Source organism: Mastigoproctus giganteus, chromosome 7, assembly GCF_048544385.1.
Source record: "Mastigoproctus giganteus isolate SK-2022 chromosome 7, ASM4854438v1, whole genome shotgun sequence".
Taxonomy (NCBI): domain Eukaryota; kingdom Metazoa; phylum Arthropoda; class Arachnida; order Uropygi; family Thelyphonidae; genus Mastigoproctus; species Mastigoproctus giganteus.
The window spans coordinates 127300938-127328379 of NC_143581.1; the positions used below are offsets into that span (position 1 = coordinate 127300938).

General features: G+C 37.8%; 1 protein-coding gene across 1 annotated transcript in view; it reads right to left on the minus strand.

Moving 5' to 3' along the window:
* Nucleotides 1-27442, minus strand: part of retm (real-time) — a 310490-nt gene that overhangs the window by 187546 nt on the left and 95502 nt on the right. Inside the window, exon 8 of the mRNA XM_090377088.1 lies at nt 12562-12650. Coding sequence (XP_090233214.1) covers nt 12562-12650 — 89 coding nt within the window. The remainder of the gene's footprint in view (nt 1-12561; nt 12651-27442) is intronic.

The following is a 27442-nucleotide window of genomic DNA, read 5'->3' on the forward strand; positions in this document are numbered from 1 at the left end:
AGGCCCTCAAGGGTCTCATGGTTATCGAAGCTGATGCCATGCTGTAGCTTTTCTTAGCTGGCATGATGTGGGATGCTGACACTGGCCATTAAGGTAACCCCCAGGTCAGTGTGGGATAGAACTGCAAAAAGCATGCTCCACCACAGGAATCTCTTTCCTTAAGTTCTTTTATTCCTACCACTTGCAGTGGTTGAGACTCTTTCCCCAATTCCCCTTCCCCCACCTCTGTGGCCCCTACCCCCTTTTGCCTGGTGGCTCACCCCGCCACCCAATTTCAACTCCCACCCTCTAAGACCAAGATGGGCATCCTGTACCAGGGGTTCCCTTAATGTCTCCCCTTTTAAATCAGGTGAGTACCTTGACACTACCCACTCTGTTCTCTACCCCTTTTATCCCACTTTCTTCCTATCTCTCCATTATCTCCTTTCCAATAAATTTTTTTTTGGGCTCTCCTTGGATGCCTAGGCTACTGCAAGGTTTACAATGCCAAAGCTTTTTTCTCTCCTAATGTGTCCTGGCTTGCCTCTCTGTGGTGGTGACGGAAACTGGGGTTGTTAGGGGCTCTCCACAATCCCCCACACTAAGTGGGCAGAGAAATAACACAACCCATACTAATAGTTAAAAAAACACACACCTTGGCCTTATGCAGAGTATTGTATTCTACACAGAGTAAAAATGCGAAGTTGAGGATACCCCCTGTGCCGCCAGACAAAAAACACTGTCACTGTGATCGACATCTAATCGGGAAATGACCAATGTAATTATTTACCTGTGCATTTGTAGTGCACAGCATTTTCATGGTTGAATAAATATCACTATGTAATTATTTATTTGCTTTCATATAGGTCAATTAGGAAAATGCCCTTTACTTCGGGTTCCCATAATGCATGAGGAATATTGTTGCATCCGAAAGAAGACTAAAACATTTAACTAAACTACAAACTGCGGGATTCTTTTAACCAACTAAACTAGAAACTATGCAAATATTTAAAATTACTAAACAATATGTAAAAATATACAATATTCATTAATATACAAAAAACTTACAATGAACATCAAATGTTAGACAGCGAAGTAAATGCACGAGGTTGGTGAACGTTATATTCAGAGTATAATTAATTAATTGCATTTGTAGTGACATAATTGCCTCGCTCTCTTCTCCCATTGGCTCCAATAAATATCATTAGGAGGAAAACGTTTTTAATGTATAGAGAGATATTATTTATAATTTTTATTTATAACATTTATATACCATATTTCTTCAATTCTAAGATGTCACTTATTGTAAGACACACCTAAATTTCAGTACCACCAACAGAAAAAAAGCATTGATTATAAGAAAAAAATAAATAAAATAAAATGCTAAAATATATCTAACAAATATTTTTATTATAACAGAATTCAATTTACAAAACGACAATAGTATTTATCAGTAGGTATGTGATTCATTGCATCCTTCTGAATCTGGCGCCTCCATAGCCAGGTGGGCAGGAGCAGCAGTGCGTAGCACTGCTGCTCCTGCCCACCTGAGTCTGATTCTTATGCACCATCGTTATCTTTATTATCCCATAATATATCACTTTCCGAGCCATTGAGATGCTGAGGCTTTTCCAATTACTAATGACCTTGCACAGATTGTTCATTTACCTACAAGAATACTGGACAATCCTAATCATACAGCCAACACGCTTGATCTTTTTCTCACAAACAACCCTTCTAAGTACACTGTCGAAGGGAGAGGCCCTTTAGGCACTTCAGATCACAACTTGGTGATTGTCTCTTCTCCAATGGAGCCTTTATCTCACGGCTATTCCCAACCTCATTTGTTTGGCATTACAAAAATGCAAAATGGGATGACCTGCGAGATTTCTTTCTTCTTTTCCTTGGTCGGATTACTGTTTCAAAACTTCTGATGTCAACGTTTGCTCAGATCGTGTCAGTGAAATTATTCTTGCAGGAATGGAATCCCTTATCCCACACTCCACTTTAAAATCTTGTCCTTTATCTAAGCCTTGGTTTTCCAATAAATGTGCCAAGGCTGTTCAAGAGAAGAATGTTGCTTTATCATAATTGGCTTGTTTCTAATTCTTCAGTTTCATTTTCTGCCTACACCAAAGCTCGCAACAATTGTGAAGCAGTTATTAATCGGCCCAAACTAGAGTTTGAACAGGCTAAGAGTAGAAAACTTGCTTCTTGCTCTAATGCTAGCTGAGCATTCTGGTCTCTTGCCAAAGCTATTGGCCGCAACTTTTGCCCATCTCTGCTCCCACCTCTGTCCAAACCAGATGGTTCTGTTGTCACTTCAGCCAAGGATAAAGCTGACCTGCTAGCATCCCATTTTTCTTCAAACTCATGTATTAATGATCTTGGTAAAACACCTCCCACCATTCCCAACATGCTCTATTCAATGCCTCCTGTGGTCTTCTGACAAAAGGATGTCAGAAGGATCTTAACGAATTTTGATGCTAAGAAAGCTCCAGATACCAATGGTATTTCTCCACTTGTTCTCAAAACCTGTGCTCCTGAACTTACTCCTATTCTTTGCCACCTTTTTTCACTTTCTTATTCCAAAGGTGTTTTTTCCCTTCTGCTTGGAAATTTGCTCATATCCAGCCAGTTCCTAAAAAGGGTGACAAATCCTTCCCATCCAATTATCGTCACATTGCAATTACTTCTACTCTCTCTAAAGTAATGGAGAAATCAATTAACCGACAACTCTTAAACTACCTAGAAACCTTCCATCTGATCAACGATCGCCAGGATGGATTCCGTCAGTGTTGATCCACGGGTAATATTCTGGCTTATATTATCCATTTATGGACTAATTCGATGGAAATGTTAGGTGAAACACGAATACTTGCTCTTGACATCTCAAAGGCTTTTGATCGTGTTTGGCCTAAAGGTCTTCTAAACAAGCTTCCATCTTATGGTTTGCCAACTGTTTTTTGTAATTGGATATCCAGTTTTCTCTCTGATCGCTCACTGAGGGTGATGGTAAATGGCTCTCTGTCTTCTAACTTCTCTAATAATGCCGGTGTCCCCCCAAGGTTCAGTTCTTTCCCCCACTATTTTCTTCTTGTATATTAATGACCTTCCATTGACTGGAAATCCTATCCATAGTTTTGCTGATGAGAGCACATTGCATTCCACTTTCCATTTTGAGAAACCTTGACCTGCTTGATCAGTTTCAACTTCTCGAAAATCTTCTACAGTGGGGCAAAGACAACTTAATTCATTTCAACCCTTCTAAAACTGAGTCTTGTCTTATATCTCACAAAAAGGATTCTTCTGCTCCTATGCTTATCTTTAGTGACACTCCAATTTCTAAGCAAATTGACATATCTCTTTTAGAGATTATCCTGACTTCTAATCTCTCTTGGCACAAGCACATTACAAATATTGCTTCCTCTGCATCTAAAAAACTTGGTTTTCTCTTTCGCTCTCGGGGGCACCACATCTGGGGTAGTGGCCCCCTCAGGATTCTTGATTTCATTCAGAAGAGGGCAGTTAGGTTAATTAATGATTCATCTCTAACAGAGTCTCTCCACTCGCTGTCTCATAGACGTACTGTTTCTGCTGCATGCCTCTTCTACAGATACTTCCATGGGCACTGTTCTTCTGAATTGGCTTCTATAATTCTCGCTCTCTCTTTCAAAATAGTCTGAACACGTGCCGCCACCAGCCAACATCCATTTACTGTCCAACTTCAAACTCACAAAACGAACTTTTCATCTTCCTCATTTATTCATTCAACTGCCGTTTTCTGGAACAACCTTCCTTCATACGTATTTCCTGAAAATTACAGTGTACAGAAGTTCAAGTCCAGTGTCAACAAATATTTCCTTTCGTCTTCTCAACCTCCAACCCAAGCACGGTACTAAGTACTATAGGTTCTAATACCTCTCGTGTTTGGGGTTTCCGTAAAAAAAAAAAAAAAGAAGGTTGTCAGTCAACAGTCAGGATTCACATTTCTTTTTTAAGTAATTCTTAAATGGTTTGTTGACTGAAACGTTGAATGGCTGCAGTTGTCAAGTCATGCCACCAGGAATCACAATCGAGCCACCATGGTTTTGCACAATATTATTTTTGACCAGTTCGGAAAAATGTCCACAAAATGCATCAAGTACTAGCATGCTAGACAGGTTACGAAGACTTCCAGAACATCTATTCCACACAACATTTAGTTAGTCTTCCGTAAGCCCTGCCAACGTCCATCCATTTTTTTTTTTTTTTGTACATACAATAACATCTTTGGGGAAAATTTCATTCTTCGGTATGGTTTTTCGATTTAAAATTAAATATGGTGGCAACTTTCAACCATCAGCGGTAATGCATAGCATTGCAGTGATACACTGCTTTTCATAGCTTGTGCTTCTAATCTTGATTTCTTTTGCACCTTTAGCGTTGACAGTGTAATTTTGAGGTATATCGAAGAAGAGTGGTTTCATCAGCATTTCCAATTTGACTAAATTCATAGTCTCTTTTTTTCCTTAATTTCATCACTTGTCCCTGAAAGTTAATCAGCTTCTGTTGAAAGTCTGCAGGAATTTTTTGACAGATAGATGTTCGGCACCAGCCGCAACTGCCTTTAAAAATTATTTTCCCTATTCCGAGAGACTTGTCAATTTCTCTGGCTTTCAATTGCATGGCTTGTCAAGTGATGGGTAATTAATCCTTTTGCGTGTGTCTCCGTTACAAAACGTATCACAGTTTCATCGACTTGTCGAAATCTTCCTTTCTTATGCCCTGTAAAGCACTTGGATGTTGCTTTGTATGAAAATATGGAATTGCAATCATTTCTCCAACGACGAACATTTACTTCACTAATGTCAACCCGCAGCTCTATTTCCATGTTCTTTTGCATACACAATAATAACTTTTCGTTTCAGTGCGGCTTTGTAGTGCAATCTTTTAGATTAATGTGCAATAAGGGATCAAAATGAACGAAATACAGTAACTCCAATTCTTACGTACTTTCGAAAATACAAACAAAACTTCCTAGTTTTTGCTGAGTGAGCTCCACTATAATGAAATAACAGTGGCTTGATATTTCGAAAGCATGTGAAATCACCCATGCCACTTTATTCTCCAATGGAATTGAAGAATGTGATAACGGTCAAACTTGGAGGTGCGGTTTCTGTGTAAAAACAAAATGTGTGGTGCAGTGTGCAAAGCGCAAGAAAATACAAAAAAAAAAAAAAAATACGATTGTGAGATGCATCGATTCTAAGATGCACCCCATTTTTAGAGGCATTTATAGGGGGGAAAAGTGCATCTTAGAATCAAAGAAATACAGTATTATATGTGTGTATATATATATACAGGGAACTCCCATATAACACGTTATTTCTACAAGATGGTTTCGCTGTAACACGTTAAAATCACTGCAATCCTCGCACAACATGGTACTTATATAACAGTTTCGCACAGTTAGAGAATTTCAGTAAACCTCACATAACGATATTGTTGAGCTTTTGTGTTGGCAAAACCCTGCTATTATGTTGGATATAATTTTTCAACATTTCCACTCTTTTTGAATCCCCGCTGTTTACTCGCTCGTCAAATCAAAAATTATTGAGAAATTCATGTATTTTATTTTGTTGGGAAATCCCTGTGTTATGTTCTATGCTATTGAATTTGTGGAAAAATCTAGATTTCAAAGTTTTATTACTATTGGATTGCAACGCCAGACCATCCAAAAGATTTAAGTCATCCAAATGTTGAAGTTATGTTCCTACCACCACAGTTGTACTAGGTTAATACAACTTCTTTCATTTACCCATAAGATCAAGGCATTAATATCCACCTTTAAAACTTATTACATCAGAAAATCGTTACAATGGATTTTGGAAAAAATTGATTCCGAATCTATTGAAGTAATGGAGGCATGGAAACATTTCGGAATTGTGGACTGTATCAGAAGCATAGCTTTATCGCTGAAAGGAGTAAAACCTTTCAGCGATGAATGTTAAATGTGCATGGGAAAATGTATGGCCAGAGTTAGTTCATTCAGGAAATATGGTTGAACAGGCAGAAAATGAAATTGGAGCAATAAAACTTATGTCAGTAGGATGAGGGTTTTGATGATATGACTACTGAAGCCTTCATGGGTAGTACAGTTGATAGAATTGCCCATCACTCCGCTCAAGACTCGAGTTCGAATCCCGTTGATGACGGGAGAAATTTTTATGGGTATTTTTCACAACATGGCTGAGTTAGTCGGGCGAGAGTAGCACGGATTTTTAGAACTCAGGGAAACTCAGGGTTTTTCGTCCCGCAAAACAGAAAATCAGCCTCGGGACACACACAATTTATAGACAATAAACACAGAGTAATGTGACCTTAGTTGCTGATGCACCTAAAAAATAAAAAAGATATGATTACTGAAGGCGTTCAAGAATTACTGGTAGAAAAAGAGGCTGCCGAACGGATTTGGTGGAAATGGCATTGCAAGTAAAACCAAATCAATTTAGAGGATGATAGCGCAGATGAAAATTCTAAACTTCCAAATTTTACACTAAAAAGCATACGGGAAGGCATACAGTTAGCTGAGCAATTAGAATCTTATTTTTTTAATGAAAGGAGCCCAAAGTTCAAAAGGGAGCTTCAAAAATGCTTAGCTCCATACGATGAAATTCACAAAGATTTATCAAATCTTTGTGAATTGATTTCACAAAGATTTGATAAATCTTTGTGAAATCAATAAATCTTTTGTGAAACAAAAGCAAACAAACACAGATTACTAATTTTTTTAAAGAACAGAAGATACACCAAATTTAGAATAGCGTATTTTTGTTAGCTTTTGGAACGTAACCCCCATTTTTGTACTTTTTCTTAGTCCTGTATAACATGGTTTTGCACAACTTGAAATTTTATAGGAACCTAACTACTGTGTTATATGAGGGTTACCTGTATAATGTATATGAGCATAATAATGATTGTAGCGTGCCGTAAAATTTTAGTATCTTGAAAAGTGTGCCGCAACAACGAAAATATTGAGAAATGCTGTTCTACACTATTGGCTGATGTTTATAAGCATGTTTATAAGAAGTAAAAAGTAGAGGATTATTCTGAAGCTACATCTGGCAGAAAGTGATGTTCCACACATTACACTTTGCTAGTTCATGCATCAATATGAAGAGGGGGGAGGAAAGTAGATATTGGGTTAGTCATGTAATACACCACAGTATAAGTAATAATATTATCATCGAAGAGCACCATATTTCTTATGTTAAATTCTGAAACATAATTAATGTATGGCAGCTACATTAATAAACCAGTATGTAAGGTGTGATAAAAAGTTTGGGGACTGACTGTCTTGAAACTGGTATTACAGTGAGCTGTGACTTGTTACAACATGTTTAGTAATTCACCTAGATGTGCTAATGCATGAAGTACACTTTATCTGCAGCCAGTCTGAATTAGTCTGCATGGAATATGTTTTATGTCTTTCATCATATTTAAAATGAGTGATTTGTCTAAGCATACATTTTTTCGAAATAGAGAAAAAGCACAATAGAAACCCAAAAAATATTAAAAACAGCTTTGAAGGTGATGATTTATGTCATTCAAAGACTCTTCAGTGGTTCACAAACTTTAAAGAAGGCTGATAATCTGTGGAGGATAATCCTTACTCTGGCCATCCTTGAACTTCAAAAACCAACGATTCAGTCACTCGTGTTTGAAATTTTATCATGAATGATCAAAATGATGAAACATCTAAAAGTTGCCACTAAATACAAGATATTCAATCAATTTTAATACAAGATTTGGGAATTCAACATGCTTCCTTCAAGCATGTGCCTCACATCCTTACTGTTGATCAGCTGATCATCAGTGCTCAGTCAGCTCTTGCATTTTAGGTCTTCATAAAGAAGTTGCTACAGACTCGCTTTCTTTCTTCCAACATTACTAGTGACAAATCATGGGTGCATGATTATAACTTGGAAACAAAGGCCAATCCGTTCAATGGCCCTAAAGGGTATTGAGGGGGGGGGGGCCCTTCAAAGACCCAAAAAAAGCAAGCCAATTTTGATCATTAAAGATCATGTTTATATTTTTGACTCACAGAGCATGTTCATAATGAATTTGTTCCACATGGTCAAACAATGAACCAGGAATATTAAAAAATAGTTCTACAACAACTGCACAGTGCCCTTCTAAGGAAAGACTGGAAAAGTGGGTTCAGGATAATCATTTGCATCATAACAATGCCCCTGCACCCTTACCCTATACTCCTTGCATTTGGCACCCTGATTTATATTTAAGAATTTCTTGAGAAGCACTCCATCCTGTGGTATCTCATCACATACCTGATCCATTACATTAACTGATGTCTCTGCAATTCTTCTCACCACCAAAAGCTCAACCCTTTCACTGTGTGCTTTTCAGATGAGAGGTTTGACCTCGAAATGATTCAATCTGGATTGGGGAGGGCATTGACATTTTTTGGCTTTCTTCTCATTATAGCTAAATTACCTTTGCTTAATCCTCCTGGTGAAGTGAAACAAAACTGGTCATAGAGGAGAGATCCAATGCTGCACTCGAGGAATGGCAGGAATGGACACAAATGTGTGCTCATCTGGTGATATCACCAGAGAAGCCTAAAGTAATCTTATGTAAAGAAAATTTGGATATAAGACCTCCAGTAATAAAAATTGGCAGAAAATCAATCAAAACGGTACCATAATTGAAGTATCTGTGAACTGTTTTCGATTCAAAATTAACATTATACCCACACCTAACCTAACATTATACCCACACCTAACCTAATTATACCCACACCAAAAAAAAGTGAAGAATTATGCAGGCATGATGGCAATCATCTGCCGTGCAATTTTCATTCCTGTCATCTCATATGGAGTCGGTGCCTGGTTTCGCCACACAGCTATAGTTAGAAACAGAATAAAAAAAAAACAATACAGAGAACCATACTGTTTACAATAACCAGAGCATGTTGCACAGTGAACACACCAGCATTGCACGTGCTAGCAGGTACTTTCCCACTGTACTTACAAATCGTCCATAGAGGACCTTATTACAGTCTTAAAACAGAATTTCTTGGGATAGCCTTGGACACAGCCAGTAACATCAATACTGAAAGAAAAAGAATAGCAATAAAACTACAATATATAGCAAAACAACTGGGAGCACGAAATCAGAGGCTAAGTCATCAGACAGTTTTTCTCCCACATGTGGCTATGGTTAGCCCAAAACCACCAAAATGATATGCTTCAGGACTGTTTACGACATACATTTTGACAGGTCATAGTTGACTTAATGCAAAGCATCATCCTTGGGACTGATTGATGACGCAAACTGTACTTGTGGCAAGAGTGAAGACTGGGCCCGTGTTCTATATGATTGTGCAATATATGAGAGACAGAGCAGAATTACATGCACCTCAATTCATTCATTCAAAATAAAGCATATAAAAAAAAATAATAAAAACACACACACAGAAAACAAACGAAACTGGCATCCTTTCTAAGGGATAAGAACACTCATTTATCCCAGAGGAAAGTCTATATAACACTAACCAATTACAGTGAAAGGACAGAATTCGTGGGACACGTAACCTGGATGGACACTGCTCGGCAGGTATATAGGTACACTGCATTCACGTAGACAGTAATTCGATGTCAATAAGGATAAACATTGTGAGATAACAGACTTTGAAAGAGGGATGATAGTGGGTGCCCGATGCATGGGTCACTCTATCGCACAGAAAATTGCACTATCCCCGTTCTACAGTATCAAGAGTGTATCAGGAATACGGCATTTCTGGAATAACATCTTATCGAGAATAGCGCTGTGGACAAACATGGCTGTAGATGTCTGTCTTGCATTGTTTCAGCCAACCGGAGAGTGACAGTGGCACAAATCACTGCTGACTTCAACAAAGAAATGTCTCCACCAAGAGCATCAGGCGATCATTAGCTGCAATAGGTTATGGGAGCCGCCGACACCAGAGTCCCATTGCTAACATCATGACAATAGAACTGTACGCCTCAACTGGGCGAAAAAATATCAGCACTGGACCTTGGATGATTGGAGACAGGTATCCTGGTCTGATGAGTCCCTTTTCCAGTTATTTTGAGGGGATGGGAGGGTGCGTATCTGGCAGAAACAACATGAAGCTATGCATCCATCATGTCAACAAGGAACTGTTCAGGCAGGTGAATGGTTGGTAATGGTCTGGGGTCAGTAATGTTCAACTAGCACATGGGACATCTGGTACACCTAGATGCATCTCTGAATGGATCCAGGTTATGTGTCCATCCTTGAAGACCATATGCATCCCTTCATGATCATTGTGCACCCACAGGGCAATGGACTCTTCGAGCAGGACAATGTACCTTCTCACAGAGCCATAGTGACTAGAACGTAGTTTGAGCATTCTGCAGATTTTACCACCAAGGAATAGCCTCCCCATTCATCGGACATAAACCCCATGGAGTATCTTTGGGATGCTGTGGAAAGGTCCATTCAAGCTTTGGATCCTCCAACCGGGAATGCGACGGAATTATGGACGGCAGGGCAGCAAGCATGATGGGAATACCTGTGGAATGCTTTGGTGAACTAGTGGACTCGATACCTCACAGTGTGACTGCCCTTATCAAGGAAAAAGATGGGCCTACCTGAGAAGGCAGGTATCCCATGATTTCTGTCCACTCAGTATACACAAAATATTTGAAATCAGAAGAAACATGCAAAGGTGGGCCCTACAACCTGTCCCACAACCAGATAACAAACAATCAATAGCTAATACTGCCCATGTCTCCACCGCACCCAGAAGATGACAACTAAACCGGACAGGATACAGGGACTTGACTCTAATACCATATTAGAATACTCAAAACTGACACTATTACTGGACCTGGTTAATGGACATCACTTCCAGCCTGGTGATCTGCTGCCTCGGTGGGGAGCCAGAGGACAGGGTGAGGCCAAACTAAAATGGCATACAGGGGCGTGGGGAGGTACATGCAGCCAGAGCTACAACTGAGCTTAAAAACAGCAGTAAACTGAGTCATGGGGGTGCAATATTGAGAGACTAAGTGAATGATTAATCACTCATCGGTGATTGCATGAGTGCAAAAATGATTGAAATATTATAATGTTAGTGGTCTGAATGTTTACTGAGTGTGAGAGGGTTAAACCCTGTGAGAAATTAAAATTGCAGTGAAAGAGTGTGGCTGAGTGTTATGGTGAACAAATATGGCAGAACACTGCGATAAATGTGAGTGACTAAGTGTCATGGTGAATGGGAATGAATGAATTGTGCTGAGTGTAACTGGCTGTCAGGATTGTGCAAATATTTACACTGTTATATTTACTTAGATATATTCCCACATAAGACTTTTATGTCATTTCTTAGGTTAAGTAGCCCTTAGTTTTACTATTACATAAACACACCCATTGCATACCCCCCGACCCTGGGTATGCAAGATGATGGGGAAAATTTTTTTTTTAAATATATTAAAAAAAAAAAAAAAAAAAAATCATAAAATAGAAAATGTAAGAAAAAATTATAAAACCTGAATGAATGTAGAGTAAATGAGTGAAAATAATTGCATCCTCTCTTCCAGCCTCCTCACTGATAACAATGAGGCAATTACACCAGTAATGGCCTCATTGTCATCCAAGCTAACACCATGCTGTAGCTTTTCTCTGCTGGCATAGTGTGGAATGCAGACACTGGCCACTGTGGGTAGACCCCAGGCCAATGTGGGACAGAGCTCCAAACAGGCGCTCCAATATAGAGAACCTTTCCCTAAGTTCTTTCAGTCCTACCACTTGGTGTGGTTGTTCCCTCCCCCTTTCGCCTGGTGGTTTACCCCACTGCCAGCTTTTAATACCCACCCCCTGGACCAGGATGGGCAGTCTAAGGGGTCCCCTTACTGTCCCTCCTTCTACCAGGCAGGTACCTCTACTACAGCCCCCTCTGTTCCTCTATCTCTTTTATCCCACCCTCTTCATATCTCCCCAGTACTCCCTTTCAAACTTTACTACTTTTTTTAGGCCCTCTGACAAAAATATATGGTTTTCCTTTTGTGAAATTGGAAGAAAATCATTCTAAGTCAGGAAGTTTTCCCTAAGAAGGCCTCCAAATGGATTAAAAATCCCAAAATGCATATGTGCATCATGATGCAGTTAACATGTTAGAGCTCCCTTAAAAGGTCATAAATTTTCAATATGGGAATTCCCAAAGAAGCCTACTAGGAATGCTTCCAGAAATCAATGGAATTAATGTATACAGTGTTAAGGAGGTTACTTCAAGGGAGATCCATCTCCCGTCTGAAAATATTACGTGGCATCCTTTCTCAAATATTAGCTCAGTGCAAAAATTAAATTTTTTGATCACACCTGATATTCTCATTTTCATTTCAAGGTCAAGCACATATCTGATCAATGTTGGTGACGATCAATCAAGAAAAATGTCCTATAACAGAAAAATTGGAAGTCACCAAATATATATTATACAATCACAAATTACATACTTAAGTGTACATTTAACTTACGTAATATATTTTTTAACAAATAAATTATAAAGCATACCAGTTTTACAAGACCTTCTTCTCCAATTGATTTTATAAAGCCCTTAACATCCATTTGTCCTAATCTTAAAATATACATAGGTCTTCCATCTGAGGATAGGAAAAAAAAGTTGTACATCAAGGATATGCAAAGGATAATTTTATGTAGATATACATATCTACATTTGTTGTGTGTGTGTGTATACGCACACACACAACAAAAAAGCAGTAAAAATTAATGAAATAATTTTAAAACATGGACCATTCTGTGCTACTAAAACTGTTTGAATACTCAGAAATATTTCATTTAAACTCGCCAGCACAAAAATTTGCGTTGCAAAACTATACCAGAAATCTACACACAAATTCTGAAGCACAATTAAGCACCTTATGAAAAATTGTGGTGATGCTGTATCCTCCAAACTGAAATCCTGTCAACATCCACGAGAATCCAACAGACACACAACAGATTTAACATCAATGTAAACATCATCTGGCAAGAATCATCATTATAAGGAATGTTCAATAGCTATTGTAAATATCTAGTGCAATTCTAGGTCCAAACTAAAAAAAAAAAAAAAAAAAAAATTCATCTAAGTTGAGATAAAATATAATTCCTGTTGAACTTTAGCCAATAAAACAATTTAAGCAAATGTTATTACACAAAATTTATTAAACAAATAGGACATTCTAGAGGAATTTTCTATTTGTGATGAAAATATCTGGAGTTGCTGCTCAAGTTAATTTCCTCTGGCTTACAAAAAGCCAGAAGAAATTAACATTTTTACAAATTTTCTATCTGTATGTAATAAATTTTACTTTTCAGACTGACTGGAAGAGAGTGGAGAAATTACAATGGCAACACAGAAGAACAGCACACATGGAGGTAGTAGTAGTAGTGGCATGTGATGCAAGAAAGCAAGCGTATGAGCTTATGCAGCATCAGCCAAAAAAAAAAATTACAAAACAAATCCATCTAATGTTTGTCCAGTTCCTCTAAATTTATTTAACCTATCAACTTCCACAATGACAGATGGAAGTTTGTTCTAGCAATTAACCACCTGCTGGCTAAAGGCAAATTTCTGCACATCTATTCTACATCTGTCTTTCCTTAATTTGAATTTATGCCCCCTTAGGTTTGTAATCTGAACAAGTGGAAGAATCCCTTCAGAATGCAGCGTGCTCAATCCATTCAAGGACTTATACACCTCAATCAGATCACAGCGCAGGTGCCTAGTCTCCAGCCACAGCAATTCGCAGAACTTAAGCTTCTAAAGAGAGGGCGCTACTCTCTTTAGAAAATACAGCTGCGAGTTACAGGCTCCAAAAAAAACGATAAGTGTTTGCTTTTTATTTACATAATTGTTATTTTATATTGTACTTAATACGTAGTCTTATAGTTATAATTACGCTGGTTATTTTTATTTTAATTTATATAAACAGTTTTTGTAGATATACGTAATACTTTATATACGTAAAACCGTTATTTCGTTCGAATCTTGCAGGCATTGTTTTTGCATATAGTGATAGGGAATTCAAATTTTTAATTGAGGTAGCTAGGTAGCTCTAACGTATAATTACAGAAACAGTAATACGCTTCACTGTTTCTATTAGATAGCGTAGTATTGACATTTAATTAATTTAATTTATTGATTTTATTAATTTAAAATATCATGCCCCAAACTAGAGCAGCAAAGCAACGGGCACAAGGTGGCAGGAGTGCTGTGACTCAGGGGAGAACTGGGGGGGGGGCGATTCTCCAACGCATCACAGCCTAAAAAAATGTGCAACTTGTGAAATGTTTGCCGAACTATCTGGACATGATATTGCCATGGGGGATGTTTTTTTTTTTTTTTTTTTGATTTGGTAGTTGTTGGCGCATCGGCTTCTGTGGCCATATTGCACCTCCCAAGGTTTTTGCAGTGCCTTTGATCCAAGCCCGAGGCGGGAATAGAACCCGCGACCTTTGGGTTGCCGGGCAGGTACTCTACCCACTCGGCTAGCCCGGTCGGCATGGGGGATGTCTTTATGTGTGCGCGATGTAAGGAGTGTAAGGAAATCAGGCGACAACTCAGAGTTGCTATGCGCCTATATGAGAGTTTGAAGGACAGGGTGGATGCCCTCGAAAGATCTAAATTGAGGGGCCCATCAGGCTCTCAGCTGCCACATCAACGCCAGAGCTTGCACTTGGTCATCACACAACACAGCGGCAACCCCCAAGGCACAATGCGCTGGTCCCACAGGAACTAGTAGTTGTTGGTGACTATTGTCAGGGAAACGGGAAACATGCTTTGAAAAAAGGATTGGTGAAACAGGACCAGGGTATGTCTGCCAGGGGCAAAGGTTGATGACGTTGTAGAGCAGATATCATCTTTTAAGGGCACAAAAGGTGATATAGTTGTACACGTTGCCACTAATGATATCAAGAGTAGGAGACCGGCAGAATTACTTAACAAGTACAGGTCACTGATGAAAAAAAGCCGTGAATTAGGGTTGAATTTGAAAGTGTCTGCAATTCTGCCCAGATACGATAGGAGGGAGTATATGATGAGAGCCTTGCGATCAATTCGGCCCTGGAAAGATTGTGCAAGGCTCAAGGGATAGAATTTTTTTCAGCCAGGACTGTACTTGTTAACAGGAGAGACTGCTTCTACAGGGATGGGATACACTTAAACAGAAAGGGTGCAAGAATATTTGCTGATGCTATCGAGGCAGTGTTGGGTGGGTCGGAAAACTGATAGCTTGGGGGGATACGAGGACTAATAGTTTAACAGTAGCCGTAGGCAGAGATGAAGGTGATTCTTGCACAACTTCTATTAGAATAAGTAGCGACCTGGAGCGAGGGGTGTTGGGGGTTTCAGGGACGGATGGCAGTCATCGTGAAACAGGTGGGTAACTAAGAGTAACTAAGTTAGAGTAACTAAGAATAAGAATAGGTGCATGTATACTTGCATGTATACCAATGCTAGAAGTACAGTAAATAAATTTGATGAATTTGAAGTGTTGGTCAAGACATCAAAAGCAGATATTGTTGGGATATCAGAGACGTGGTGTCACACATATATAAGGAATGCCGAACTCGAATTTGAGGAGTACAATGTGTACAGAAAGGATAGACAGGATAGGAAGGGAGGAGGTGTTATGCTGTTAATTAAGAAAGACAAAATCAAAAGAAGTGCATCCAGTTGATATAGATGAACAGTGCACTGTTGAGTCAGTTTGGTGTGACATAAGCACTGCGAAAGCAAAAATAAGAGTAGGAGGGTGTTATAGGCCTAATGACCATCAGTGTAAAGGAAGGGGTTTTTGCTTCCGTAAAGGCGAGTACAGTAGTCTCCGACAGTTTTTAAATTCTGTACAGTGGGATCAACTGACGATGTTACCAACAGTAAATTCTAAGTGGGAAGCATTCAAGGAATTAATCGTGGATTAAAAGTTTCATACCTATTAAGAAATATTGTTCAAGGTTTAGGCCTAAATGGTTGTCTAATGAACTAATGAGACTCTTAACAGAGAACAAAAATGCATGGGATGCATATAAATTATCAAGCGACTCAGAAGCCTATGGCAGATATAAGTTAATCTGTAATCAGGTGACAAAGGAGGTTAGGCAGGCGAAGTCAGATTACGAGAAATCCTTGGCAAAAGATGCAAAGAAACACAGCAAGGATTTATTTACTTATATAAACTCTAAAAGGAAGGGGATGAATCTGATTGGTCCACTTGACATCAATGGTTCGACTGTTGATGAACCTGCTCAGATAGCAAACAAACTGAATGAGTATTTTGCATCTACATTCACACATGAGGAATTATTAAGGTTTGAAAATGGCAGAAGGTTATCAAATTGTAGCAGGATACTTAATGATTTTGTAATAACTGAGAGCAAAGTGGAAGAGAAACTGTTGAAGTTAAACGTAAGAAAAGCACCTGGGGTGGATGGGATCTATCCAGTTATATTAAAGGAGGCGGCAAAGCAACTAAGCAAACCCTTAGCCATAATTATGAGAGCATCCTTGGACTCAGGGGAGGTTCCCATGGACTGGAGATGTGCAAATGTATCCCCAATTCACAAAGGGGGATTAAAGGGTGACATGAGTAATTACAGACCAGTTAGTTTAAATTCTGTTCCGGGTAAAATAATGGAGTCGCTGGTTAAAGACGCATTGCAGGATCACCTGGACAAGACTGCAGCAATAATTCAGACACAGCATGGGTTTGTTAAGGGAAAGTCTTGTCTGACAAATTTGATAGGATATTATGATGTGGTTACAAAGGAACTGGATCCAAAAAAATAATTTTGATATCATATATTTGGATTTCAGGAAAGCTTTTGACACTGTTGCGCATGGAAGACTATTGTACAAATTGGAGCAGAATGGTATTAAGGTTAAGTTGCTACAATGGATAAAAGGATGGTTAAGTGCGAGAAGACAGAGGGTGGTAATCAATGGGTGCTGCTCTTCTTGGAGAAGACTGCAAGAATGTCGAAGTTTGCAGATGATACAAAGGTTTGCAGGGTTGTTAATGACAGTAATGGCAGTGTGCTACTGCAACAGGATCTAGATAATTTGGGCAGATGGGCTAAGAAGTGGCAACTGAAGTTTAACCTTGACAAATGCAAAGTACTGCATATGGGTAGAAGTAACCCCAGAGAAACGTACCAACTGTGTGGTACTACACTTAAGGTGGTAGAAAATGAAAAAGACCTGGGAGTAATTGTGCAGACAGATATGAAGTTTTCTGAGCAATGCAGACAGGCTGCCAGGGCAGGTCATGGGGTTTTGTCAATAATATATGGGAATTTTGGAAAAGCAAGGAAAAGGAGGTGATTATCCCTCTATATAAGGCAATGGTCAGGCCACGCCTTGAGTACTTCGTACAGGTCTGGAGGCCTCATTTTAGGAAGGATGTAGATTTACTTGAGCGTGTACAGAGAAGGGCAACAATATTGGTGAGGGGAATGAAGGGATCCTCTTATCAAGAGAGGCTTAAGTTCTGCAAATTGCAGTGGCTGGAGACTAGGCACCTGCACGGTGATCTGATCGAGGTGTATAAGGCCTTGAATGGGTTCAGCATGCTGAATTCTAATGGGATCCTTCCACTTGTTCAGATTATGAACCTAAGGGGGCATAAATTCAAATTAAGAAAGGACAGAGGTAGAATAGATGTGCGGAAATTTGCCTTTAGCCAGCGGGTGGTTAATTGCTGGAACAAACTTCCATCTGTCGTTGTGGAAGTTGATAGGTTGAATAAATTTAAGGAGGAACTGGACAGGCATTTGGAGGGAATGGTGTGATTTTTTTTTTTTTTTTTTTGGCTGATGCTGCATAAGCTCATACATATGCTTTCTTGCATCACATGCCACTACTACTACTACTCCTCTCTTGGTAAGAGGATCTCTTCATTCCCCTCGCCAATCTTGTTATCCTTCTCTATACATGCTCAAGAAAATCTACATCCTTCCTAAAATGAGGCCTCCAGACCTGTATGCAGTACTCAAGGCATGGCTTGACCATTGCCTTATACAGAGGGACAATCACCTCCTTTTCCCTGCTAGCAAAATTCCTATATATCATTGACAAAACCTCATGACCTGCCCTGGCAGCCTGTCTGCATTGCTCAGAAAACTTCACATCTGACTGCAATTACTCCCAGGTCTTTTTCATTTTCTACCACCTTAAGTGTACTACCACATAGTTGGTACGTTTCTCTGGGGTTACTTCTACCCATATGCAGTACTTTGCATTTGTCAAGGTTAAACTTCAGTTGCCACTTCTCAGCCCATCTGCCCCAATTTTCTAGATCCTGTTGCAGTAGCACACTGCCATTACTGTCATTAACGACCCTACCAACCTTTGTATCATCTGCAAACTTCGACACTAAGCCTGATATACCTTCATCAATATCATTGATAAATATACAAAACAACAGTGGACCCAACACCAAACCCTGTGGGACTCCACTAATAACATTAGTCCATAAAGAGCAGCATCCATTGATTACCACCCTCTGTCTTCTCCCCCTCAGGTATCTATAGAAAAGGAATACAGCAGACACTTTTTCTACAGATATATTTTTCTATATAGATATATTTTCTATAAAAAAGTGAATTTAAGAATCACCCACAGTTGTATAACAGAATGAGGGACTCAGACCAATGCAACCACAAAATGAATCTGTCAATAATCTGTATAAATACAATCCACATGATATTGAGGGAAAGATATTCAGATAATACTACTCTGCACGGTTTAAAATGTTTGAAATTATTTCTTGTTCTTAACTCAGTTTTTTACGCTGATTTCAGAAATGGTATTCAGTTTTTGCTGTCACATACCATTTTTTCACAAATCACTTAAGTTGACATCATCAGTTGTACTATTAAATGTATTAGGTTAGGGGTAAATCCTGGGATTTTGTAAACTAATTCTTCACATGTTGCCAATAAAGCCTTTAGTCATTTGTTTCTTGATCTTGAGAGCTCCATTCAGCAGTGTTTATCAGTGTGAGCTCAGTTTGTTTTTGAGGTTATCATGTGAAACTTATGCTAAAAAGTGAGTAAAATGTCTTCACACAAGTGATTGAACAATCTGAACTTATTTTGTTATATTTGTGAAGGTTATGTAGTCCTCAAGCAAAGAAAAGATATTACAGAATTTGTAAAAAGTATATTAAGCTTATTTTGGAGTGAAACTTGGTGACCAAGTAAACAATGGGCTCCACAAAAAAGTTTGCCAAACCTGTTTTGAAGCATTGCGATTGTGAAAAAATAGTAAAAAGACGGCTATGCCTTCTGCAATTCCCATGATTTGGTAGGAGCTTACAAACCACAGTTATTACTGTTACTTTGCTTAGTTAATGTAGAGGGATAGAATGCAAAGAGTAACAAGGGCATTTGCATATCCTAATATTACATCTGCCAGATAATTTGCCAATTCCATGTCCCCCACCTATAGTGGAGAATGTAGTGGCAGAGTATACTGAAAGTGAGACTTCTGAAGATGAAACTGAAACTTACACACCTGAAGACATTTGAGTCCAGCCTTCGTCTGTTTTCACACATGGACTCAATGATCTGGTAAGAGATTTAAATTTACCCAAGGAATCTGCAGAACTTGGTTCTAGGACTTAAGTCAAAAAATCTTCTAGCACATGGGAATTTTTTTCATGTATAGACTCAGAAAACAAGAATCAGTGCCCTACTTTTCTGAGGATGATTCTATGGTTTTTTTGCAGTAATTCATTTAATAAATGACAATGAACTATTTGGGAATTAGTTACAATCCTACACGGTGGAGATTTCTATTGACTCGTCTAAGAGGTGTCTCAAAGATGTGTTTCTCCACAGTGGAAATAAATATGGGTCAATTCCAGTAGCTTGCTCTGTGCATTTGAAAGAAACATATGAGAACTTGAAGTTGTTGACAAATATTAAGTATAAAGAAATGGCTGGTTGGTCTGTGCTGACTTTAAAGGGATAGGCATGTTAAAATTTGACAACAATCTGGTTCACAAAAATGCCTTGCTTTTTGTGTGAGTGGGACATGTTTGTGTCAGGTATGTTCGAACATGTCCCACTCACACAAAAAGCAAGACATTTTTGTGAGCCAGATTGTTGTCAAATTAACATGCCTATCACTTTAAAGTCAGCACAGACCAACCAACCATTTCTTCATACTTAATATTTGTCAACAACTTCAAGTTCTCATATGTTTCTTCAAATGCACAGAGCAAGCTACTGGAATTGACCCATATTTATTGCCACTGTGGAGCAACACACCTTTGAGACACCTCTTAGACGAGTCAATAAAAATCTCTTTTTTGACAACAATCTGGCTCACAAAAATGCCTTGCTTTTTGTGTGAGTGGGACAGTCAGACAAGGAGTAAGAACTGGGATGTCAAGGTCTAACCAAAGAGGGGCAGTTTGTTGCCTAGATCAAAGAACATAGTTCATAAACCACTGGTAGATCCCAAAACTGTCCTCCTTTCACTTTTGCACATCAAATGGGGTTTGATGAAACAGTTTGCAAAAGTTTTACCTCAGGAAGGGCCCTGCTTTGTACTAAATTCCCAATGATCATCCAACAAGGTGTTTTTGTTGAACCTGGAATTCACAAATTGATGAGGGACCGAGATCTTGAGGTCACTATAAGTAAAAGAGAAAAACAGGCATGGATTACCTTCAGGTTTATTGTTGAGAACTTAGGGGAAATCAATAATTCAGATTACAAGAATATAGTTGAAAATATGTTGGCACACTTCAAGAAGCTGGGTTGTCAAGGTACATTTTTAACACTCCCACATCAAGTACTCTCCAGAAAAATCTAGTATGTGTTGGTGAAAAACAGGGTAAGAGGTTTCACTAGGACATTCAAGACATGGAGAGGTACCAGGGGAAGTGGAATGAATCAATGTGATTGCTGACTATTGATGGATGATGAAAAGGGCCTGTAAAGTAGAAGGATTTGCGAAAAAAATTATTTAAAGAAATGAAAATTTGACCGATAGGTCAAATTTTCATTTCTTTAATTTTTTAGAGGTGAGTAACTTAGTGGACCTTTTACCACACTGCCATTTAATGGTGTTTTCAACATTTATATAAATAAAAATTCATTGGTTAGACATCAACTAATGCAGACATAGCACGCTGCCACACTCGATTGTGTGTGGTGGCGGAACATTTTGGAACTTCACAGTAGGTTAGGTTTTGGAATTTTTTAACTTTATTTTATTAAATATACAAACTGTAGTTAATATATATAGTTTGAATTCATAGTCAAGTAAGTTAGTTTATTTTTGTATTTAGTTAAATATTTATAAAGCTACAGCTTAATATTCAGAAAGCATTTATAACCTACATCTGGAGGGAACTTCTATTTGGCAGCTTAATTTATCCTCAGTAAGTAAACTGTTGTTGTTGTTGTTGTTTTGGTTTTTAGGAGCATTAGCAACTAAGGCCATATTGCTCTGGGGATATGTGGTGGTCATTTCCTGACCTTTCCGAATCCTCTGTATTTGGTGGTCACGGGCTCGAACCCCGGTCTGATCAAGAAGCGTGTGCTACGCACTGCTGCTCCTGCCCACCTGGCTACTGAGGTGCCAAAAAAGTTTTGGTAACAGTTTAATTTCAGTAATAGTTTGTTAATTTAAAATCTTGTAATATAGTGTAAATTTAAATTTTCTAAAGTATTTGAAAAGCTACAGCTCAATATTCAGATAGCCATTGTTATTGTAATTTTGGCAGGAAACTTGTAACTTTCATTTGGTAGCTTAAATTTAACTTCTCTAGAGTTAAAATTTTGTAAACAGTTTCATTTCAATAACATTTTGGTAATTTAAATTCTGTCATATATTGTAAATTTTAATTTTGTAATCTTTCTAAAATTCAAAGTCCTGATGTAGCATGCTTTACAACCAGATTTGCATTTAATTAAATACATAACATTGTTGATGTCACTTATTGGATATTCGTGTGTCTTTTTATACGTATTGAAGATATAAAGATGTCTCCCTAATTTATTATACGAAGAAAATATTAATGTTATGTCTGTATTGGCAAACACTTGGCGAAGCTGTCTGACGGAGTCTGCTGTGATAGGGGAGGAAAATGCATTTTTTTTTTTTTTCTGTTGTTCTGGTTGGTGCTATGATTATGTGGGTTATTGAAACTATTTCTTGCAACAGAAATTGTGTGTTGAATTAGATGTGAAGGGTATTTCCTAGCTATGAATTTCTTTGTAAGATATTGTAGTTCAGTGGATAAATCGTCCTGCGAAGAACTAAACTTTTTTGTACTGAGTGGGTGATGCGATTGAAAATGCAAATATTTCCCTGTGTGTGTCTTTTCTATAAATTTTGGTTCCTAGCCTGGTGCCCATTTTATATATTGTGAGGTTAAGGAAGTTGATTTTATTGTCAGTTTCTATTTCAAGGGTATATTTTTATCTTTCGTGTATTGTATTGAATTTAATAAAAAGATTATCAATGGTGGCTCTGTTTTCTATTAATAACACGTCACCCGCATACCGCATGTAGAGCTTAACACCCAAAGGAAAAGGTTGGAGTACTTGGTTTTCGATCTTGGCTAAGTAGATTTCTGATAAGGGAGCTGAAATTCCTAATCCCATGGGGAGATCAAATATTTGGTCTTGAAAACAAAAGTGCCTAGCTTCAAGTAATATTGAGGCGAGTTCTAAAATGCTGTTGATGTTAAGGGAAGTGCATTTAGCTAAAGTGTTGTCTGACGTTAGGAGTTCACGTAAGGATTGTAATGTAAAGGATAAATGTACATTGGTGTATAAAGAAACAACATCGAAGGAAGCTAAGATGTCTTCTCAAGAAATTATGGTGGTGTTTATATATTCAAAAGCTTGATTGGTGTTGCCAACTCTAAATTTTGAAAATCTCATAAGGGGTGATATAATTTTAACCAAAAGGGTGGATAGGTTGGCAAAAGTGGATTTGCTGAAAGAAACTATTGGCCGTAGGGGGGGGGGGGGGTGGCCAGGTTTGTGTAATTTAGTAATGCCAAATGTGTGGAAGGATGTTACTGCATATGCCAATTTGTTGTAGTGTGTGCAGGTTAATTTATTTATCAGATCTTAATCTTCTCAAAATACCATCAAGTTTGTTCTTTAATCTGGAGATGTTATATGTATTGTAAACTTTGTAGGTCTCTTTGTCAGAGAGGATTTGTTGCATTTTATTGATAAGCGCTTTTATCTAAAATTGTGATAGTATCTCCTTTGTTGGCTTTTTGTTTGATAATGTTTGGGTTTTTACATAATTTATATATGTTTGATATCTGTTGTTTGGCAATATTGGGTTGTGGTACCAGTTGTGAATTAATAATAAGGTTGGTTGCATGCATAATCCGCATTTGTCTGGGTGATTTTCCAATTTGGTTTGCAACTCAATGATGCAGTCTTTAATGGGATAATGATGGTCACTTATTCTAAAGTTAAACCCGTATTCTAGCCCTGATAATTCGGCTGCGGAGAATGATTGTGATGAAATGAGTGTGTTCCATTTTTTTAAATGTCTTTGTTCCACTATGTTGAGCGTTGCATTAATGCATGTATTGTTAAAGTCAATGAACTCCGACCATGTTTGGGGTGACATGTCTTTTTTAAGTCTAAATCTACGGTGGTGTATTTGATGTAAAAAATGGTATTTTTTATGAAATCTTTTATGTAATTCTTCCCGAACAATGGCGATTGATGTTTGATGTATGATGTGAGGGTATCTTTTACAAGTATTCTTGGTGAAAATATGGGTGAATTTAGGAATTACGTTGTGGGCACTATATTTTTGCAAGAATGAAATATGAAGTTTGTTTGTCAAATATTTAATGAGTATTTTGGAATAGTGTGATTTTGTATTTAGCATGTCTGAATCCATCAGGGAACAGGAAGGGAAGGATAGACCATGCAGATGAGGTGTAGTGGTAATCATTAAAATATCTTATAATGTGACACTTAGCTGATTTATAGAGCTTCTTAATGTATCGTTATGTAATCGACTCAATAATAATAGCAATAAGAGCTTAATTGACGGTACTCACCTCACCTCAATTGATCTGCTTAGTTACATGGTATTGAAGTGAAAATGAAATTTAAAGTAAGTTAAAATAAATAAAGACGGAATTGTTAAAAACCTGTAATTAAAATTTGCTCAAGGAAGAAGCATTAAATATTTCACAAGCAAACTTCATATTTCATTCTTGCAAAAATGTCTTGCCCACATCATAATTCCTAAATTTGCTTGTATTTTCACCAAGAATACTTGTAAAAGATACCCTCACATCATACATCAAACGCCATCGTTCGGGAAGAATTACATAAAAGATTTCATAAAACATACCATTTTTTATATCAAATACACCACTTTAGATTTAGACTTAAAAAAGACATGTCACCCCAAAACATGGTCAGAGTTCAGTGACTTTAACAATATACACATTAATGCAACACTCAACATTGCGGAACAAAGACATTTAAAAAAAATTAAACACACTCACGCAAAAAATGCAAACTCCTTTGCAACTATCCACCGTTAAAATTTCATCACAATCATTCTCCAAGGCCGAATTATCAGGGCTAGAATATGGGTTTAACTTTGCAATAAGTGACCATCATTATCCCATTAAAGACTGCATTGTTGAGTTGCAAACCAAGATAAATTATTATTATTAACCATATGGTCAAGGAAGCCTGAGGCTTATGATGCACAAGCCAAAACAAAAAAAAAAAAAAAAAAAATTCTGAATTACCCCAAAAGAGAAAAACAAGTCAGAAGTAGAATGGAATCACCAAGAAAGGGAAGAATGATGATATCCAGCTCAGGACCCTGGGTGTGTCAAGCCCATACTCACCAGATGGGAGACCTCACAGATTACGCATGAAACCAAACTTATTATTAATTCTCGACTGGTACCAACAACCCAATATGACCAAACAACAGATATCAAACATATAAATTACGTAAAAACCCAAACATTATTGTACAAAAAGCCGACAAAGGAGATACTATCACAATTTTAGATAAAAGTGTTTATATCAATAAAATGCAACAAATCCTCTCTGACAAAGATATCTACAAAGTTGACAATACATATAACAACTCCAGATTAAAGAACAAACTTGATGGTATTTTGAGAAGATTAAGATCTGATAAAGAAATTAACCTGCACACACTACAACAAATTGGCATAAGCAGAAACATCCTTCCACACATTTGGAATTTCTAAATTACATAAACCTGGTCACGCCCTACAATCAATAGTTTCTTTCAGTAAATCTGCTTTTGCCAACCTATCCAGCTTTTTGGTTAAAATTATATCACCCCCTATGAGATTTTCGAAATTTAGAGTTGGCAACACCAATCAAGCTTTTAAATATATAAACACCACCATAATTTCGGGAGAAGACAAAGTTTTCAAGACCAAATATTTGCCGACCGGGCTAGCCGAGTGGGTAAAGTACCTGCCCGGCAACCCAAAGGTCGCGGTTCGATTCCCGCCTCGGGCTTGGATCAAAGTACTGCAAAAACCTTGGGAGGTGCAATATGGCCACAGAAGCCGATGCGCCAACAACTACCAAATCAAAAAAAAAAAAAAAAAAAAACAAATATTTGGTCTCCCCATATAGGAATTTCAGCTCCCTTATCAGAAATCTACTTAGCCACGATTGAAAACCAAGTACTCCAACCTTTTCCTTCAGGTATTAAGCTCTATATGCGGTAGACATGTTATTAATAGGAAACAGAGCCACCACTGATAATCTTTTTATTAAATTCAATACAATACACGAAAGATAAAAATATATCCTTGAAATAGAAACTGACAATAAAATCAATTTCCTTAACCTCACAATATATAAAATGGGCACCAGGATATGAACTAAAATTTATAGAAAAGAGTCTACACAGGGAAATATTTGCATTTTCAATCGCATCACCCACTCAATACAAAAAAGTCTGTTCTCTACAATCAAATCTAAAATGCCATTAAGTTTAGTTCTTCGCAGGACGATTTATCCGCCGAACTACAATGTCTTACAAATAAATTCATAGCTAGGAAATACCCTTCACATCTAATTCAACACACAATTTCTGTTGCAAGAAATAATGTCAATAACCCACATAATCAAAACACCAACCAGAACAACAGAAAAAACACACGCATTGTCCTCCCCTATCACAGTGGACTCGTCAGACAGCTTCGCCAAGCGTTTGTCAATACAGACATAACGTTAATATTTTCTTTGTATAATAAATTAGGGATCGTGTTCAATACATATAAAGAGACACAGGAATATCCAATAAGTGACAGCAACAACGTTATATATTTAATTAAATGTCAATCCGGTTGTAACGCATGCCACATTGGGAGCACAACCGCAAAATGTGGCACCACAAAAACTTCCAATACACGTGATTATTATCACCATAATAGCTTCAGAACTAATCAAGCCAGCACTGAACTTACAAAACACGTGCACTCTCACAACCACAATCCCCTAATCGATTCATCCATCGCAATGATTAAATTAGGATCTAGTTACAAAATCTTCCAACACGAGGTGCTTGTCATAGAATGGTGTCGCCAGAACACTAAATTTAACGTTCTAAACACGAAACTTTCAACCAACCTTTCACCAGCCTGGAATCTTAAGTCCCATATGTCTCGAAATGCATTATGGGAACACAGGAATCCTTTAAATACATAATTCCTTTTCTCGTATCATTGCCAACCGAAGAAGTTTTTCACGAAAGTCGCTCGTTGTGACTATTGCCTTCTCATTGTTCTCATATTAATATTTTATAAATGACAACCAGAGACGAGGTAATGCACTTCTTCTTCCTAGAGCAAATTTTAATTACAGGTTTTTAACAATTATTTTTTTTTTTTTTTAATTTTAACTTATCTTAAACTTCATTTCCACTTCAATACCATGTAACTAAGCATATCAATTGAGGTGAGTACCGTCAATTAAGCTCTTATTGTTATTATTATTATGTCGATTACATAACGGTACATTAAGAAGGCAAAAGGCAAATTTCTGCACATCTGTTGTCTTTTCTCAATTTGAATTTATACCACCTCAGGTGCATAATCTGAGCAAGAGAAAGAATCCCATCAACACTAAGCTTGCTCAAACCATTCGAGGTCTTATACACCTCAATCAGATCACTTCGCAGGTGCTTAATCTCCATACGCTGCAATTTGCAGAATTTAAGCATTTCTCGGTAGGAGCATGTCTTTATTCCTCTCACCAATCTTGTTTCCCTTCTTTGTATTCGTTCCAGCAGCTCTACATCCTTCCTTCCTAAAATGAGGCCTCCAGACCTGTATGCAGTACTCAAGGAGTGTCCAGACCTTATACAAAGGGTAATCAC